This window comes from Sminthopsis crassicaudata, chromosome 1 (assembly GCF_048593235.1).
Source record: "Sminthopsis crassicaudata isolate SCR6 chromosome 1, ASM4859323v1, whole genome shotgun sequence".
Lineage (NCBI taxonomy): Eukaryota > Metazoa > Chordata > Mammalia > Dasyuromorphia > Dasyuridae > Sminthopsis > Sminthopsis crassicaudata.
Window position 1 is genome coordinate 259,512,362 of NC_133617.1, and position 19,531 is coordinate 259,531,892.

At 33.2% G+C, this 19,531-nt stretch overlaps 1 protein-coding gene across 2 annotated transcripts in view; it reads right to left on the reverse strand.

Annotated features, from left to right (window-relative positions):
- Window positions 1-17,025: 17,025 nt before the first annotated feature.
- The window catches only part of TCEA1 (transcription elongation factor A1), a 32,134-nt gene continuing 29,628 nt past the window's right edge, over window positions 17,026-19,531 (reverse strand). For both annotated transcript variants that reach the window (XM_074278373.1, XM_074278378.1), the window contains one exon: window positions 17,026-18,465. In XM_074278373.1, coding sequence (XP_074134474.1) covers window positions 18,457-18,465 — 9 coding nt within the window. In that variant the 3' untranslated portion in view covers window positions 17,026-18,456. The remainder of the gene's footprint in view (window positions 18,466-19,531) is intronic.

Consider the following 19,531-nt stretch of genomic DNA (forward strand, 5'->3'; position numbering starts at 1 on the left):
AATAATGATATATAATATAGTAATATAAAAATATGCTAAGTGAAACAATGTTATAAGTATTAGTTTGTTTCATAAGAACATCATAAAATTGTTATAATGTTATGAGTTTGATGACTTTATATTTGTTATACTTTATATAACAAATATTTTAAAACATATAACATATTTTAACATCATAATTTTGTTATTACAGATTTATGCTGGGTATGTCTGATTGATACCCAAAATCAGCTTAACTATCACTTGTAATAATTTAATTATATTTGCAACAAAAGATACTTTTGGATGTCTTCCAAATTCATTTCAATTTAGGCAACTGTTTTTTGTTCACTAAACCTACGTACCAAAACTCAATAGTTCTGCATCTTATTTTAGATATCATACCAGGAAAAGTTGAAACAAATTTATATTTACAGCCTTCACATATATAATTATTTTACTTAGCCATTAGTATATATATATATATATATATATATATATATATATATATATATATATATATACATATATATATATATATATATATATGCATATATATATATATATACACATATATAAAAACTTTCCCCCCACTAATAGTGAGGCATGTGTGCATCAGAGTCATCTGCAATCTTTTACAGGAGAGAAAGTGAGGCTGGTGACTTTGCACAGACCTCCCTCATTTAAATACAATTCACTTGCATGTCGTACTATCACTTCCCTGATGAGATGGTCCTCTTCAAGAATGAAAGACAAATAAAAACAATCTTATGCCTCCTGTGTCAGGTACTGGTAGAGGAATCATGGATAATTAGAGATCACAGAATATGATTTTTTCCTTTTGGTGCTAACCCTTGTTAGTTAAGGGATTAAAGTTATAACTTTGATCTCATTAGCATCTCTTTCTAACCAGTCAATTTACATGACTTATAAACAGAGAGAGGTAAATTCAACTTAGTGATGAGAATAAAAGATTAGCCATAAGAAGCCTAAAAATTAACTTCTTTAATTTTTGATATTTATATCAATAGAAGATGTTTTAAAGAAATACTCTGGCATTTAGGATAAAATGTTCAATGTGGAATCAAGTAGACATGGATTTGAATCAATCTTTTGACACTAAGCTGGTTTTGTGACAATGGACAAAACTCATAAAGAGCTCAGTTCACTCATTTGTAAAATAGCTGCAGTATCAATTTTAAAAGACTCTTGTAAGGCTCAAGTAAAATAATGTGTGCAAAATGTTTTGCAAATCTTAAAGTGCTTTGTAAATGTCATTTATTACTCTTAGTGGAGTGAAAATAACTGCCTGGTCACCATGACCACAAAAGAAAATATAAGAACTGTTCAAAAAAGGAGGTAAAAGGAAAGCATAAATCATTATAAATGTTACTCCAGCAAAACAATTGAGTAACTTCTCCTTTAGGTTCAAAGAGTTTAGAGGTCTTTTGAAGTTATGCATGCTTAGTTTCTCTCCCTTCAGATTTTTCAAAATACTTCTACATAGTATAACAATGTAAGCAGTAACTTCCTCATTCAATTGAAATTGATCTTTGCTTTTATAACTTCTTAATTACCAAATCTAATAGCTTTTTCTTATTAGTCATTCTTCTTGATAGCTCTATATTTGGCATTGGTGACTACTTTCTCCCCCCGCTGTACTCTTTTCTGAGTTTTCATGAAATTGCTGTCTTATTTGATTCTCTTTCTCTTATATTTGACTGCTTCTCAGTATCCTTTGCTGGATCTTTATCCATGTCATATTCATTAATTACTGGTTCCCTAAGATTTTGTCTTAGATCCTTTTCTCTCTACACTTTCTTATTTGGTGATACTTCATCTTCTCCGATGGCTTTATTACCATGAGGCAGAAGACTTCCAGATCTATATATGCAATTCTAGTCTCTCCTGAGGCCAAGTTTTGCATCAACAACTACTTATTGGACATTTCAAGTGGAATGCCCCATAGGCCTATCAAATTCAATATGTCCAAAAGAGATGTCATCATCTTTCCCCTCAAATCAACCCTCTTCCAAACTTTTCTGTTACTGTCAAAGATACTACTAGCTTATTACCAGTTACCCAGATTCCAAACCTGTGTCATCTTCAACTTTTTATTCTGCCTAACATATGCAATCAGTTGCCAAATATTTTTTCCTACAATACCTCATATATTGATCCCTTTTCTCCACTCATATAACCACCATCTTAGTTCAATCCCACATGACCTCACATGTCAACTACTGTAACAGTATCCTTGATTGTCCTCTCAAAGGTAATTTTCCTAAAGCAAAGGTCTCATCATGACACTCACCTAATTCAATAGACTCCAGCAGCTCTCTATTATCACTGGGATAAAATATAAAGTCCTTTGGACATTTAAACACTTCACAATCTGGCCTCTTCCTTTATTTCCAGATTCCTTCTATGCTGCTACTTGCTATGTGGTCCACCCATATTGGCCATGTTACTGATCCTCTCACAGGGGCTCTATGTCCATCCCCATGCCTTTGCATTGACTGGCCCCAATGCCTGGAATGTTCTTCCTTCTCACCTCTGCCCCTTGGTTTTCCTAGCTTTTTTGAAGAGGCTAAGTGAAAACTAGGCTAGAATATCTTGTATGTCAAAAATATATTTAGACAAAAATATAGATTATTAGCTTACTGGTAGGGAAAATCAACTAAACTTCCAAATCATTTCTAGAGGGTTCATAAGGGATGGTAAAAAAAAAAATGCTAATATGGAATTTTAAAAGATTAGACTATTGATAACATACAATATACCATATTTTTTTTCTTCTGAAGAGTTCAAAGGAATTTAAATCTTGCCCACTGAGGGAACATAACTGTCTATCATACTATATATGAAATGTGTGTTCCTATCTTTGTATCTGATGCCAATAAAAAAAAAAAAATAATAAGCTCTCATTGGTGTCAAGGGAGAGGATATGGAACATACTAAGTCATCTGTGGCACAGTCACCTGTGCTTTAATTTTCCATCCACAAGAGCCATAAACAAGCTAAAGTGTAAGAGTACACAGATGGGTTTTAAAAATGATTTAATAAAAAGTAATAACACTGTTACCTCCCTTTGCAACCCTGGGAGAAATCTCCAGAGATCATCTAGTTCATTACCTTGCTTCTTGTTAACTAGAATCAACAAATAGGAAAGAATATTTTCTATTCTTCAAGATCTTCAGAGAGATTGCTTTATTTCCCTTAGTAATCTGAATTATCTGTTTCAAACATCACACATGGAATTTCACTTTCCCATACAATTCAAAATATAATATGACAAACTACAGAGGCTAAGTCACTCAATGTACTTTGTTAAAAGGACAAGGTAGTGCAGAGGATAGAGTATTGACCCTGGAGTTAGGAGGGAACCCAAATTCAAAGTTGACCTCAGATACTTACTAGCTATGTGACTCTGAGCAAGTCACATAACCCCAATTGTCTCCAAAAAAAAAAAAAAAAAAAAAAAAAAAAAAAAAAGAGGTAAAAGGAACTAGTAAAGACAAAAATAACCTCAGAAATTAATAAAGATAACATTACTGTAAAGAAACAGAAAATGTTTTCAATCTTCACAAATGCCTTAAGAACATATAAATTGCAGTAATGAGTGAGTCATCCACAATTTCCCTAGTTTAATAAGGCAATTCCTAAGAGACAAACATCTTAACTATACAAATAATTACTACTGCCATGGAGGATGAGGAGACCTTCATAGCCTCTCTCCTTCAATATCAGTGCAATGTAAAGTAGGGGGAAAGGGGAATTACACATACACACATATAAGCCATTTATTGGCACTACAGACACTTTGGTGGATTTGGAATTTCATTCATGTAGCTATTCCTCCCATCAATGCAAATCACAATCTGTAGAATCTATACATAGGATTTGTGAAGGTTAAGATTCAAAGACTCAAATCTGCAGGCCATATCAATACTTAAATCCCTGTATTTTGGTCCCCAAATTATACCAAACTCATATGAACATGTTCATGTGTTCATGAAACAGATGACAAGTTCATAAGCTCATGACTATTTTCCCAAAGATATTAAAACACACACATACACAAATTCTGGGGGAGATCAAGAGAAAATTCTAGACCAATACACCTAAGATCCTAGCTGTCCTTGTTCCTGGAAGACAACTAATGACAGCAGGAAAGTGATATCTCTATTTGCAAGTGAATTGGATTTAAGTGAGACAGAGCTGTGCAGTCATCAGCCTCAGTCTTCCTTCCAGAGTCACCTAAGTCCAGGGAAGATGTAGGTCTGGAGATAGCTCCAGATGTAGTGGGAAGCTTTGGCCTTTTAACCTAAGATCTCGTTGTCTGAGGCTAGATTACAATTGAGGCAAAAGATGGCCTTGTTGGTCTATTCAAAAGAATCAGTCTGGGAGGAGACCTTCAGGGTTTCTAGCTAGAAAAAGAAAGAGTTGATATTTATTCTCATTCTGAGTCATCAAAACCCAAACCATGAGCAGGTGAGGTTTGGGCTGGAACCTATTATAGGCCAATCAGTGAGAGCCAGAACGATATGGGTATAAAAGGATAGGCACTAAAAGAAGTACAGAGTTGATTTAATAAAATACCCAGCAAATTAGGATGAAGTCCCTAATATTCACCTCTTAGGCACACTCAGCTCAACTTTTCTGCCCTTGCACTCACAGATACCATTTATCTTGGATACATACCCTAGCTAAACATGCCATGTTTATAGATACAGAAATATGCAAAAGGCAGTCCCTGATGTCATGGAGCTCACAACCTAATGAAATAAATATTGAGTTGTATGGTGCTATCCTTAAACCCTATGAGACAGCTAAGTTGTGCAGTGGATAGAGTGCTAGGTTTGAAGTCAGGAAGACTCATGTCTTGAGTTCAAATATGACTTTTTCACCAACATTAACCTGTGACTTAAGCTTCCTGCCCAAAGGAAGGCAGTTGTGGCCTTTCTAGGTGCTTGTGGTGAAAGACTTTGACTAGCGATACATCCTCCATCTATTCCCATTCCTAGTCCTTCAGACTATATTTTTCAATGCTATCAGGTGATGCCAATGGTCTATTTCCCTTTTTAACATGTTCTTCCTGTGATCCAACGTGAATTCAACTCAAGGCAATTTAACAACAAACTTATTTAGCATCTACTTTCAAAGGTACTGTCCTACATACATGAGATATAAAGAAAAAAGTGAAATTATCACTACTCTCAAGATTATATTTTGGTAAAGATAAAACACTGGGAGAAAAGGATGAAAAGAAAAGGCTATGATTAGTGGGAACTACATGCACCTGCCACTGTGACAATTCTGGAAATTATGCAGATTTGAGGACAGGAATGTTGAATATTGCTCAATTCTAAAAGAATGATATACTATATATACTAAAAGATTTCAAGTACAGGGTTGATTTCCTATGTCTTAGTCCTTTTTCCTTTATTACTTTTAAGGAAGGGATATAAATTCCACTGGGGAACAAATCAGACAGGCTTAACTTTCTCTTTGCCTTATCAATCTGTTCTGCACTGGTTTCCCTGAAATCAGATCTGCTTCCCTAACTAGACCTTGGCCTGTAGAGTTACACAAAATCCTATCAGTAAGTACAGTTTTCACTTTTAGAACACATATTTGCTATGAACTTGAAACAACTTCTGAACATAACAAATTTCTTAACAAACAAGTATTGTGCCCACTCATGCTTTAGATATGCAATGCAGCAGCATAGACAATGGGATTTTTCCCCCTATTAGTTGGCCCTGTATATGGTCCATTTCACCTATTTATTGGGGAACATACCTTTCAGAATTTTTCTACAAAAGTTAGTTCTTATCTAATATGGCTTTCACTGAAATAACATGAAAAGGTTACATTTTTAGGAGGTATCAAACTGTCTGGGATGCAGAGGACAATTTTGGACATAGTTTCAATATGACTAATCAAGAAAAAAGGTCCTTCAGATTCAAAAAGGTAATGAGTGCCAAACAGAAGATCTTCTAGTACCTCATTAGGCCCAAGCAGCTGCTCCATTAAATAGAGAATTAAATTAAATTCTCAAACAGTAGGTGAAAAAGTGTGAAGTAATTATTCAATTCAGTTAAATCTAATAAACATTTATTAATCACCTTAATAAAAAAAAAAAAAGAAAACATCACACACAGTTAACTAGACTAATGGATATATTGACTTAAGAGAGAGCATGTAACTGTAACATCCTTGGAATTCTACAGAATAGAGCTAATGTAAACATCACAAATGTTATCCCTGTTTTTAGTGTTTCTGAGTCTAATGGAATAGCTATACAACCTTATTTGAAATAAAGTTTCTACTTCAGAAAACACAATGGAATAAAAAAAAACATGGAAACAAAAAGAGTTTGTACAGATGTTTATCACAAAACCCCTTTTTTTTTTAATAAAGTAATTTATGCTGATAAATTACTTTTTCAGCACGAATAAGAAAAAAAAAAAAAAAAAAAAAAAAGGTCCTTCATTGTGAAAATGGTCATGAAACCTTAGGTTGGAGGAAAGATATATTTCAAAATTATCTCATCTTCTTAGCTTGGAACTAGGATTATGAGACAAGAGCTGGTCCCATAGCTTTCGATGTACCTGGCTTCTATGTACATGGCAATTTTTCATAGCCCTACATGTGTCAAACATCACATGCCCAAAATGGTCACCAGTAGAAGTGGTAAAGTACTATCCCATCTCTAGGAATGTTTAATTACCAATAAATCCCCACTTAAATTTTTTTGGTAAGGGTTTTGTAAGGGTTAATTGATTAGGAGTAGGCAATAAGTAATAAGTAATTCCACAAACTCCAAGTTTAAATATTTTTTTTCCTTCACAACTCTTCATGTAAGAGCTACTTCAAGGATAATTCATGAATTACTTCCATAAAAACCTTTGGGTGGGGAATATCATAAATGTGGAACAAAAATATAGTTTTCAAGGTGTAACAAACCATAGTGTTACTAGATTATGTGTTACTAGATCATGAAAAGATCAGAAATGTTTAGCCTAGAAAATATTGGTGTGTGGGAGGGATAGACTATAATTGTCTATAAGTATTTGAAGGACTGTCACAAGAAAGTAGGATTGCATTTGTTTTATTCAATCCTAGAGAGTAGAACTTAAAGCAAAGGGTAGAAGTTGGAGTCAAGTTAAAGTTTGATGTACAGAAAATCTGCCTCCTCGTGAGAGTTCTCCAGTATAAATTGCTTTGTGAGGCAGTGGTTTCCTCCTGAACGGATATTATCTAGCAAAGGCTGGGCAATAATCACTTGTTAGGTATATCTCAAGCTGGACTCTTATTCATGGTTCTTTTCAAATATTAAATTCTACAGTTCTATGATAAAGAAAATCTGTGAGGGCCCTAATTGTGGTCTTCAAATATTTGGAGAGTTCTCAAAATGGAAGGAAGGATTTCATATGTGATTGACCATATAATGAATAGAAAGGACAAGTCAGATTTCAATTCAATATTAAAGAAAACTTCCTAATGATTAGATCTAAACAAAATTAGAATGGGTCGAATCATGATGGGATAAATTCCTTATTTTTAGGTTTCTTCATGCAAAAAAAACTGGATAGCCATTTGTTATGGTGAATATGCTTGCATCAGAAACTGAACTAAATGACCTCTACGATGTTATGAGATTTTCAGTATTACAATACTGAGTTTTATAAATGAATAAAATTAAAAAAAAAAAACCAAATTCACTTAATTGCTCCCACCAAAAACTGACTTCCAGGCAAAAAGCTGATGAACTCGGAGAAGACTAAAACATATTTTCTTTCTTCCTCTCCCTTTTTTTTTTAGGGGGAGGGGAGAGGGAGGGGTTAAGGATGGATTGCTAATGCAGACATTTGCTTTACGTGACTATATAATGGGTTTTGTTTTTCTTGTTTTCTCAACAGATAGAAGAGAAAAAGTGGAAAAGAAAGAAATTTTAATAGAAAATAAAAATTAAATTTTTTTAAAAGTCAGTCTCTATATAGTTTTAATTTCAGAGTAGTAAGATATGAAGGTTTCAAAATTCAAGAGAGTACAGATTCCTGTTCTTTCTTAGTAGTTTTCTCAAGAAACAAAAAAAGTACCAAATTCCAGATTTTAAGGGTTTGTTAGCATGGACAATCTCATTGGAATACTAACCAGAGAGAGACCACAATATAGGATAATTTTTTCTTGCACTTTGAAATTACTTTCATGTAGGAAATGTTCTAAAGTTTTGACATGCACAGAACTTGAGCAGCAACCAAATCTTTTCCTTTACTTTGAAAATTCAGTCTAAAATTTTTTTAAAAGAACATTTGCCAAGTGAATTTAGGATTAAAAAATGAAGATAATATCCCTGCATAGTTTTAGTCATACAGAGGAGCTAAACATAAATATACAAAATGCAACATAGCATCCAGTTAATAAGAAGTTCAACTGAAGTTATTCCATTAGCAAGGAAATTAAAGAAATTTCATGAATTTTCTTGGTTATAGGCATCATTCAGAGGTTTTGTGGGGCTCTTCAAAAATACCGAAAAGTATCACTTATGTTCCAACACTGCACCTAGGGCAAGCATCGAGGTAACAGTGAATAAAGATGAGTTCAAATCTAGCCTCAGATACCTGTGTAATCCTAAGTAAGTCACTAAATCTGTTTGCCTTAGTTTCATCTTCAAAATATGGATAACATCCACCTTATAAGAGTGTTATGAGTTATCAAATAAGATATCTGCAAAATGTTTGGGTGCTTGGTGCATAGTAAGCACTATATAAATGCTAGCTATTATTATTAGTGTATAGAAATTCTTTATTTCACATACTCATTTGATGAAATCAAGATGACAAATCCTACCATGACAGAAAGATTTCAGCCAATATAAAAGAAAACTAAGTTGTGAGATTTAAGATTGTTTCAGTAGAAAGAAAAGTCAAAATAATGAAACCACATTTTTACTTTCTGCCAAGACAACCCCAATGTTGAAGCTCTTAAGTAATGATATGTAATTTATAATAGAAAATAAAATTATCAATAGAAAACTCTACAAATTAAGTACCATTCCTAGGCAACACAGTGGATAGTGAATCAGGTATGGAGTCAAATCTAGCTTCATAAGTTTGTGTGACCTTGGACATGTCCCTTAACTTTCTCTCAGTTTCCTTAACAATAAAATAGGGATACCAGCACCTACAAGGCCTCCTGTAAGGATCAAATGAGGTATTTGTAAAGTGAGTAACATAGAATACACTTAATAAATGCTTCTTCCCTTCTTTCCTTTCCCTAGAGTTATGGCTGAAACATGAATACAGAAGCATATTTACAAACTAAAGTAGTCTGCCTGAGAGTAATGGCAGTCTCATGTGTAGATTAAAATGATCCCAGCTAAAATAAAGATTGGAGCAAAGGGCTGAGTCAATGGCAGTTGATTAAAGGGTCCACAGTCCCCTCTAATGCGTGGACTTTCCTCAAACTCTCAGATGCCTCCTCCTTCCAGGATACTATTTTTATAGGGCTAAATGTCCAGTCATTCTGGAACACCTATACCAAATATAGAATAATTCCACTGAATAAAAAATATGTCAGCTGGGTCACAAGTCAGATAAAGCAAGGAATATCTCCACAGAAGATGGACAAGCCTTCTGCTTAATTTGGGTATGAGGAAAGAGTACAAGCCATCACAGTCAGTGACCTAAGTGGTCACAAGATGATCATTTGTTCCTATTGGACAAGTGAATGGTCTGAAAGTACAAAAATATTTGGGAGGACTTTCCATGTAGTTGTCACCTCAGCCAAACTGGGCTTGGTGACCATGGAAAGGCAAAACAAAGGTGGAAGGTCTTTAGTTTATTTCCTATAGTTAAGTTGTTCACAGCTCTGGAGTCTTATATACAGAACTTTATATGATTTTATCAAATTAATACTGATTGGAAAAGAATAAAAGTGCAAAATGAATTATTTCTTTCATTCCTTCCTTTTGATCCACAGAAATACACCAGTCTTTCCAAGGGTGACACAAAACCAGCAGAGTTCACTTCCCTTACTGAGGCACAAAGGTGACATTAGAGAAATGGGTACAATTATGACATTGATTATATCCCATTTGATTAAAGTGATTCATAATATACTAAATATACAACGAATATCTGAGATGATTCTCTCACTAACCAAGAATCATGAGGGAGAAGTACTTCCTAGCAAAACATATCTTACAAGATATGAAAATTGGGAATCCATAAGGCATTTGATCAAGCACAGCAATGTGAGCATTACCTGCCTTGCATATGAGTTCTGAAAATCTTTTAAGTTTATTAAAAAGATTCAAGCAATTTTGACAGTCATTCCAATATGATGATATGAAGCCTCTGATACATCAAGGATTCAAAACATAACAGGGGCAGCTAGGTGGCACAGTGGATAGAATACCAACCCTGAAGTCAAGAGGATCCAAGTTCAAATCTGGTCTCAGACACTTAACACTGCCTAGCTGTGTGACCCTGGGCAAGTCACTTAATCCCAATTGTTGGGGATACATAGATACACACACACACACACACACACACACACACACACACACACACACATATAACAATTAAGAGTGCTCTGCTGTGCACCTTTTCTAATTAATTTTTTCTCTCCCTTCCCCCATCATCTCCCCTATCTTCCCCCAAGCAGGCTATAGTTAAGGATACATTTATGTTTACATACATAAATATATTCATACATAGTCACACATACCTACACACATCTTTCCTATCACTGATGACCCTTTACTTTAATTCTGCTCTTAACTTGCCTTCCTATTACTTAACCTCCTCCACCCTTAGATTCCTTCCTTATCTTCTTCCCTCACCCTTTGCTTTCATGTCCACTCATCCCTCTCCCCTTAGTTCTTTATAGATTTTGGAGTGCTACATCCTTTATGGTATATATGCAGTGTTGCCTATTTAACTCATTCCCAATGTGAACAGGTTTTTTAAAACTACGAGCCCTCCTCCACCCTCTAATGCTTCTGTGCCTATTCTTCCTCTTCACCTCATTTGTATAACATAATTACTATTTTTATCTTAATTCTTCCCCAATCTTTCTTTTGAGCTACCCTATTACTGATGTCAATCTTAAACATAGGGTATACAATTTGTCCACGTTAAATTCCTTAAAATCTATCCTTGATATTGGTTCTCATGTTAAATTTTCTAATAAGTTCAGGTTTGGTTATGTCCTGAAAGTCCTAAAAAACTGCAAGTTCAAATGCCTATTTTTTTCTCATTCAATATTATGGATAATTTTGCTGGATATGATGTTTGGTCACAGGCCTAGTTCTTTTGTCAGTAGATATGATTCCAGAACTTTCAGTCTTTTATTGTGGCTGCTTTAAGTCTTGAACAATTTTAATTGTAGCTCCAGCATATCTGAATTGCTTTTTCTTGTTTCTTGCAAGATTTTCTCTCTTGGGGTTTTTTAAATTAGGCAATAATATTCCTGTTTTCCACAAAGGACCTCTTTGAGGTGGTGATCAGTGGATTTACTCTATTTCTACTTTCCCCTTCGCTGTATAACTCCAGGAAATTTTTCTTAATTTTTTGCATTATTGTGTCAAGGTCCTTTTTTTGATCACAACTGGCAAGCAGTCCAATTATTCTTTTATTTTCTCTTCTTGATATGTTCTCCAAATCAGTTGTTTTTCTTAATTTCACATTCTGTTCTACTTTTTCATTCTTTATAATCTATTTTGTTATTTTTTGATCTTTCATACCTTTACTGTCTTCCCCTTGCCCAATTTTGATTTTCAAAAAGTTATTTTAATCTTTGATGAAACCTTTTCTAGTTAAATCTTTTCAATCTTGTTTTTCTCAGATGATTTTTATTTTAGTTTTTCTCCAATGTCTTTCTTTGATTTTTAATTATTTTTTTGAGTTCTTCTATAAATTCTGTCTAGGCAGGAAGCCATTTCACGTTCTCTTTGGGATAATTCTTATTACTTAAGTGTCTTCTGGTGGAGAAGAACCCGTCTTCCTTCTTCCCATAGTAAGTTTCTATGATTGGCTTCTTTCTTCTTTGCTGGTTCATTTTTTAAAATATGAGCTATTAAGTGTAAACACCTCTAATTGTTGTTGAGGGAGGGGGAAGGATGGTACTTCCAGCTTCATTTCAGCTCCCCCCTCTGACCTGAAACTGCAAACCAAGAGCTCCACCCTCCTCCAAGTGCCAGAAACCAGCAAAATCCCTGCCCCACTATTTCTGCACTCCCAGTGTGCTTTCTTTTAGTCCAGTGCAGTGTGTCTGCAGCACAGCCTAATAAGTCAAGGTTCACTCAGTCTTCCTGAACTCAAACCCAGGACTCCCCACACTATCTGGGATATGCAAATTCCTGTAGTTGTAATTGAGCTTCCAGCCAAGCCCAACTCCAAGGAGTCCCCATTTGGTATTTCTGAGGAACCAATCTGGAGATGTTTGCACTTTACATGGGTTGATTTCCCAATCTGGGATCTTTCTTCAGTCTTCTCCAATTATGCCAGGAAGACCTGGGTTGGTCCCCAAGTTTTCTTGGTTTTTTTACTAGTCTGTGTTTACTCTGAAGCACAAATTCCTTCTATTTGTGGAGGAAATCTAGAGAGCTTGAAATTTACCAACTTATTCCTCATCTTCCCAGAATTCTCTCCCATGAAACATTTTATAAGAAAACATAGATCTGGAGAACAGATCAAGAAGAGAAAATATAAGAGTTGAACTACATGAAAGTTGTCACCAATAAAAACACCTTGACACAATAATGCAAGAAATAATCTTAAATTTAATTTTAATTTTAATTAAAAAGTTAAAAAAAAAGAAAGATGGAATGATAAGAGATTGTGATCTTATAATAGAATTTCAGAATTCTCACTAACCAAAATTAATTACCTGTGAATAACAGGAAAATCAAGAGTGTATCTTAGTGTGTATCTATGTGTATCTTAGGTGGAGTGGAGGAAAAAATAATGGAATTTGAGAATATTTTGAAACTGGAAGTTGGGGCTATTTGTAAAAATATCGCCATATACATTAAATCCCCTAATATAAAAGTAAGAATTGAAATCTAGAATAAATCATAGGGATTAGTTAAACCAAGTATGGATGCTACAGAAGTCAAAAAACTACAGATCTTTACAATAAATTAAAACTTCAAAAAATTCTCAGTCTTAACAACACTATTATATATAAATTACTAATGTCTCTCACTAGAGATAGAAACAGAAGTAAAAAGACAGTTCCTGATCTTCAATGGAAGGAGCTTACATTCTAAAAGAGAACAGTATAAAAAAGGAAACAGATAAAGCCAATTGCAAAATAACATGTGAGGAAGACAAGCTCTATAAAGATCTCAAAAACCTAGAATGCATTAAACCTAACAAGTTAATATTCTTGGCTCATGTTCTAAAGATCATCTGCACAAATAAAAATGCATAACTGGATATATTTTTTATTTTAGTTTATTTTTTCTGAGACTGGGGTTAAGTGACTTGCCCAGGGTCACACAGCTAGGAAGTGTTAAGTGTCTGAGACCAGATTTGAACTGGGGTCCTCCTGAATTCAAGGCTGGTGCTCTATCCACTGCGCCACCTAGCTGCCCCGGATACATTTTTTAAAATATAGAAAGGTTTTAGTGGAGTTGAGCCTTTATGAGTCAATAGCACAAGGAAAAAAAAAAACTAAATAGAAGATTCATGTTCAGAATGAAGGAGGCAGTAATTTTACATCTGGAATTGTATTCAACTCTGGGCACCACATATTAGAAAGAACAGAAACAACTGGAATGCTTGAGAGAAAGTAACAGGACTATGCCATCCGAGCCCAGAGACCTAGAGCAGACATAACAAAGTTCCAAGTATTTAAAGGCTTGTTATATGGAAGAGATTATTTGTATTATTTGGCCCTAGAAGGTATAATTAAAAGTAATGAGCAATGTGTTGCAGAAAGGTAGAATTACAAAGGCAAACGAACTATACAAAGGTGGACAAAAGCTATTTCAGAGGGTAGTAAGAAGGTCTTCAGACTATATAACCACTTATTAATGATTTTGTAGTGAGAAATTTGTTCAGGTATAAGCAATTTCAAGGTTCCTATCCAATTCTGAAATTCTATGAAAACATCTAATTTTGAAGGGTGGCTGAAGAAGGCCCTAGACAGAAGAAATTCAGAGCCTAAAAAGACAAATCTTCCATGAATTATTTTAGTCTCATAATCCTTTTTAATTATCCTGCTATAAACACATCTTTTTGTTTAACTTATCTAGCTAATACACATTTCATGTGTATTTCTCTTATGTCTGGTTACATGGGAACTGCTTTACATTGTACAGTTCCTAGGTCAGAGACCTTGTCCAATATGATATATAAATTTATAAAGAAACAAGTATTTAAAAATCATACTGAGACAACTGAAAGTTGATATTGAGTTATCATAATCTAACCTGCAAGTAATTCATCAATAATTAATTCAAAATAAAATAAAGAAAAGCTCCTATCTATCAAATCCTATAGGTTCCTTTTAATATCCTTAAATTTTTTTCTTTTGTCATTAGTATTTCTAAAAAGACTACAAGGTGAGAAACTTTTTGTTTTTGGGTTCTCAGAACTGAGGGAAGGAAAAACATCTTTCTAAACAAAAGAATATGGGTTAAAAATCATTTGGGGTAATTTTTTAGCTTCTCAATGTAAAAAAAAAATTCAAACAAAATCATTTGCATAGTATTATCAAAACCCATTTTACTATTCTCTATACTGGCTATGCTATAGGAGAGTGTTTTTTTGTCAAATTTCCTACCCTTTTGAACTTCAGAATAGAAAATTCATTATTCCTTTAAGGGATTATAGTGAGCAGTGAGAATAATTAGAGGAAGAGTCAGGGATTCTCAGAAAAAGGTGTATATGGCTTATTCTGGCCTTCTTATGTAAGAGTCAGAAACATTGAAAAGATATTGAAAAGTTCTTGGAATAAGTTATGAAGATGAAATGAGCTCTGGTCCAACCCAGGAAACAAGCTCATGAGTCAAACTGGTTATCATTATTATCAAACATATAAGGTCAGAACACCTCTGCCATCTTATATTGCTATAGAATCTAAGTTTTCTTTAAAAAAAAAAAAAAAAAAAAAAAAGTGTTTATGTTCTGATAAAGGACATGTACAGATATAGGTAACAAATATACCCAATGGATACTAAATCTTTCTCCCAAAACATGACAGTTAAATAAAGCTAAGTATTTTCCTATGTTAACTTAGTCTACGCTGAATAGCTTTCTCCAAACACATCTCTTTTTACAGTGTGGGAATGTATTCAACATATCTTTAACTTACCTTGTAAGTAATACCTTTAAGAGCAGTCCTTTGCTTATACTTTTATTGCTTTGAGGCTCTGACTTTCAGATTTCACTAGCATCTCCATGTCAAGGATACTATCAACAAGCATTATTTCTCAATGAGATATTTAACTCTTCTTGAATAGTTTTCTGAGGCAAAATATGAACAAAAATAAAGTTGTTGCTTAAAAATACCTTTCTTTACATCACAACACTTTAAAAGTCTATTTTTTAGAAGCAATTTCTAACTTAAATCTTCAAATTATGCTATATTGGACCTCTTAAAGAAACTGAACTAAAGAAACTACTGAATTTGGACGTTTTTTACTCTACATCTTTGACTACCCTCTACTGGTGAATCATAAGACATCATCATTTCTACAGGTTATACTATATACGATTCAGACAGAATATGAACCTGTTTATAAGAGTTGTAACTTATTATGTATCATAACATGATTTTGACAATAAAATGATATATCTGAAGACTTAATTTTGAGTTCTGCCTTTCTTTTTTATTAACCATTAATTTGCCTAAATTAATTCAGCTACATATGGATTTAAGATGTGAAAAACAAGTTTTCTTACTACCTTTCCAAGCCAATTTCTTTCAACATTAATTTTTTTTTTTTTTTTTTTTTTTAGTAGCAGACACATTTTCCTGCCTTTTAAAATAGGAATGTGTGTTACTTCCAGTTAATTTTTCTTAGAAAGTTGCCTGGGACAACATGAGGTTAAGTGACTTGCCCATGGTCATAAAGCCAGAATGGCCAAAGACAAAATTTGAATCACTAGTTTTCTGATTTTCAAGACCAGCTATCTGCAAGATAATGCTGCTGCCTTCTGTTATGTTCTGTGAATGTTTGTGTATACATGTGTACACACAAATGAAATATATATGCCATGTACACACATAAATACACCTTATTTAAAAGATCTGTGATTTTGACAATGTAGGTATTTACTTCACCAGCACAAACAATTCTGGGCTGTGACAAATGGTCTTTGAGAGTCTTTTGGGAATAAAAATTTCATCTCACTATAGCCAATATAATGACTGCCTTATCCAAATTTAGTTAAGCTGATCCTTCACTGCAAAGTCTATTACTGAATTTATACCCTAAATCCTTCCAGCTTTGTACACCCTGCCTGAGTTTACATTCTATTGGCACAGGCTTCAAAAACACATACTCACCTCACACACAATAAGCACTGGAAGAGGATTTTACTGGAAGAAAAATACACATAAATATACTCTCTTATGGTACTATCTTGAAATACTCTCACCTTCTCTGTTTTCCTTCCAGAGTAACCTGACAGCAAGAAATGTGTTTTGTTTCATTATCCCATATTTATCAATATTCCCAAGGAATTCAAATTAATTTTAGCACTACCTGTCCTCAAATAAAAGCAGGCTGCATTAATTTCTCCCCCCCCCCCAGGCTAGGGTTAAGTGATTTGCCCAGGGTCACACAGCTAGGAAGTATTAAGTGTCTGAGACCAGATTTGAACTTGGGTCCTCCTGAATTCAGGGCTGGTGCTCTATCCACTGCACCACCTAGCTGACTCCAGGCTGCATTAATTTCAAATCAACACTTTCAAAGTCCAAAAATTTGAAGGGGAAAAAGAGACTTTAATTCCTATAACTAAAAGATACTTAAAGAAAGGCTTTAAAAAAATAAAATGCAAAATAAGATGGACTATCAAATAAGTTCATAAAAAGATCTTTATTGAGTTATTTGAAAAATTTAACACTTTAAGTTACATGAGATTTCTATTAACTTAATGCTCAACTGTTTTTTTTCAAATTTCCTTTATCATTTTTAGATCATAAGTCAAACATTTTTCTTCAGTAGATTCTATCTGCCATTTTGGGAAGAGATTGGCCAATTTTTAATATAGATTTTAACCAACATGTTATTTTAGATAGTTTTTTACATTTTACCAAACTGAGCTGTAATATTTTGTGGGGGACAGTGGATATGAAATGGCACAAAGAATGTGACAACATTGTTACAAAATTATTTAATGTAGCATTTGAAGATGGGAAAAAAAATTGCACTGCCATAAGAAAAAGTTTGAAGAATGCCCCAGTTTTACTGAACAGCATTTAGTGGTTTTTAAAAGCATATAATCAGAAAATGAACTTCAGGAGGAAAAAAATTTATCAATCTAGATGTGGGATTAACATAGCTTTAATATTGTAAACTGGTTGCTCAAGCCTAGTCACTAATTATTATTATTGTTGTTGTTCATTACATGAACAGTTTAGGAAAACTACGGTAATTGGTGAAGTTTAACATTATTTCCCTCAATCTACCTCCATGTGAAGAATTGATCTAAACTGTAGTTGAAAATCCACCAAACAATAATGACCTTCTTCATCAGCAAAACTTAAAAATCTGATGTCAAAAAAATAAAAAAAGAACAATTGATCAGTTTTAACAAACTACTTATTTAAAGTTAATTTCCCAAAAGTAAGATCTATTAAGAGCAAGTAATTTACAGAATTAAGAAGTACAACAAATGCAATTGGTCACAGCTAGTCACAAATGCAAAATGATATCTAATCACTAAGGCTTATTAACAATCATTATGATCAAAGTGAGATACTAATTCAAAAATGGTATTTACACTAGATAAGCTGTCCAAATATTATTTCATTACCACACTACATTTGGTAATCCTAAAATTACACTAATCTTTCTTCTCCCTTAATAAAGTAGGAACATGCCAATACAGAAACAAATGCAAATTCCACTTTCACATTAATAGAGAAGAGAAGTAAAAAAGCTTTTGTGTATGCCTCAGATTGTAAAAAAGTTAAAGTACATTTTCCATTTGTTACGAAAAACAAACAAGTTACCAAAAGTTTAAATTGATAAAAGTTTAATGTTGACTTACTTATAAAAATGAAAAAATAGTTTTAAACATACACCATACAACTGACTATCTGATCTTACACTAACTATAAGAATGGTTTTAAGGGAAAAAACAAAGACAAAAAAACTAACCCAAAGGATTTATGCTGCTTTTAAAAAATCTCATTTGCAGGGAAATTAGATTCTTGACTTAGTTTTTAAAGCTAATTACAAAATCTTCCTTTGTAAGTGTCCAGGTATCTTCCCAATTTCTTCTTCTAACAAAACTGTAAAAAAAAAAAAAAAAAAAATTAAATTGTGCAAACATACAAAAATGACAAACTTAATTTCTTTTTACTTTATAGAAATAAGACTTTCATCTTTGGGAAGAATTATTTTACTCTTCAAACACATATGATAATCAGTTGTGGATGTTTGCCTCACCTAATACAGAAATATAAATCAAAATGTATAATTAAATGTTTTTAAAATATTTTAAATTAGTATTTAATATAGCAAAATTATTCCTACCAATTTAATTTAAAACAAATTCAAAATTTAAATATATATGTAATTCATCACCTTGTTAAAAATTTTATCTGCAAAATTTTAAATGTTGCTCACATACATATTTCTACAACATTCACGAAAATCTTTGGATAATCATTATATATCCTCAAAATATCAGAAAATCGAAATATGCTATTAAGATAGATAATATTTTGAACATTTACTAAAGTCTCTTGGCAGCGACATAGTATGGTGATTTCATCCCCAAACCCTAATCTAAGACTAATAAGGATAACTAGTTTTATAAGCAAAAATGACAAAAATCTTTGTATTAAACAAAAGAGGGTTTAAAGACTTATTCAATCGTTTCATTCCTGTCCAACTCTTGGAGACCCCATCTGGTACTTTGGCAAAGAGTCTGAAGTTTCTGAGTTACTTAGAGTTCAGTGACTAGCTCATACAGCTAGTAAGTAAGCATCTGAAATAAAATTTGAACTCAGAAAGATGAGTCTTTCTGACTTCAGGCCCCCCACTCTATCCACTGTTCCACCTAGGCCCCATAGGGTTTAAGAGCAATACTTCACAACTCAACCTCTATTTCATTACCATGTGAGTTTCTTAAACAGCAAGGGCTGTCTTTTGAAGCTTTCTCTATCCTAAGCATTTAGAACTGTTCTTGACCCTTAATACTTAATAAATATTTATTGACTGATTTACTATGATATTGTAAAAACAAGTTATAAAATCTTAAATATAGCTATTAAATTACAGCTTTAAACTAAAAAAGGATGAGAGAATATTATCTAGCTACCAATAAACAGAGCATAGTGAAATGTTAACAAT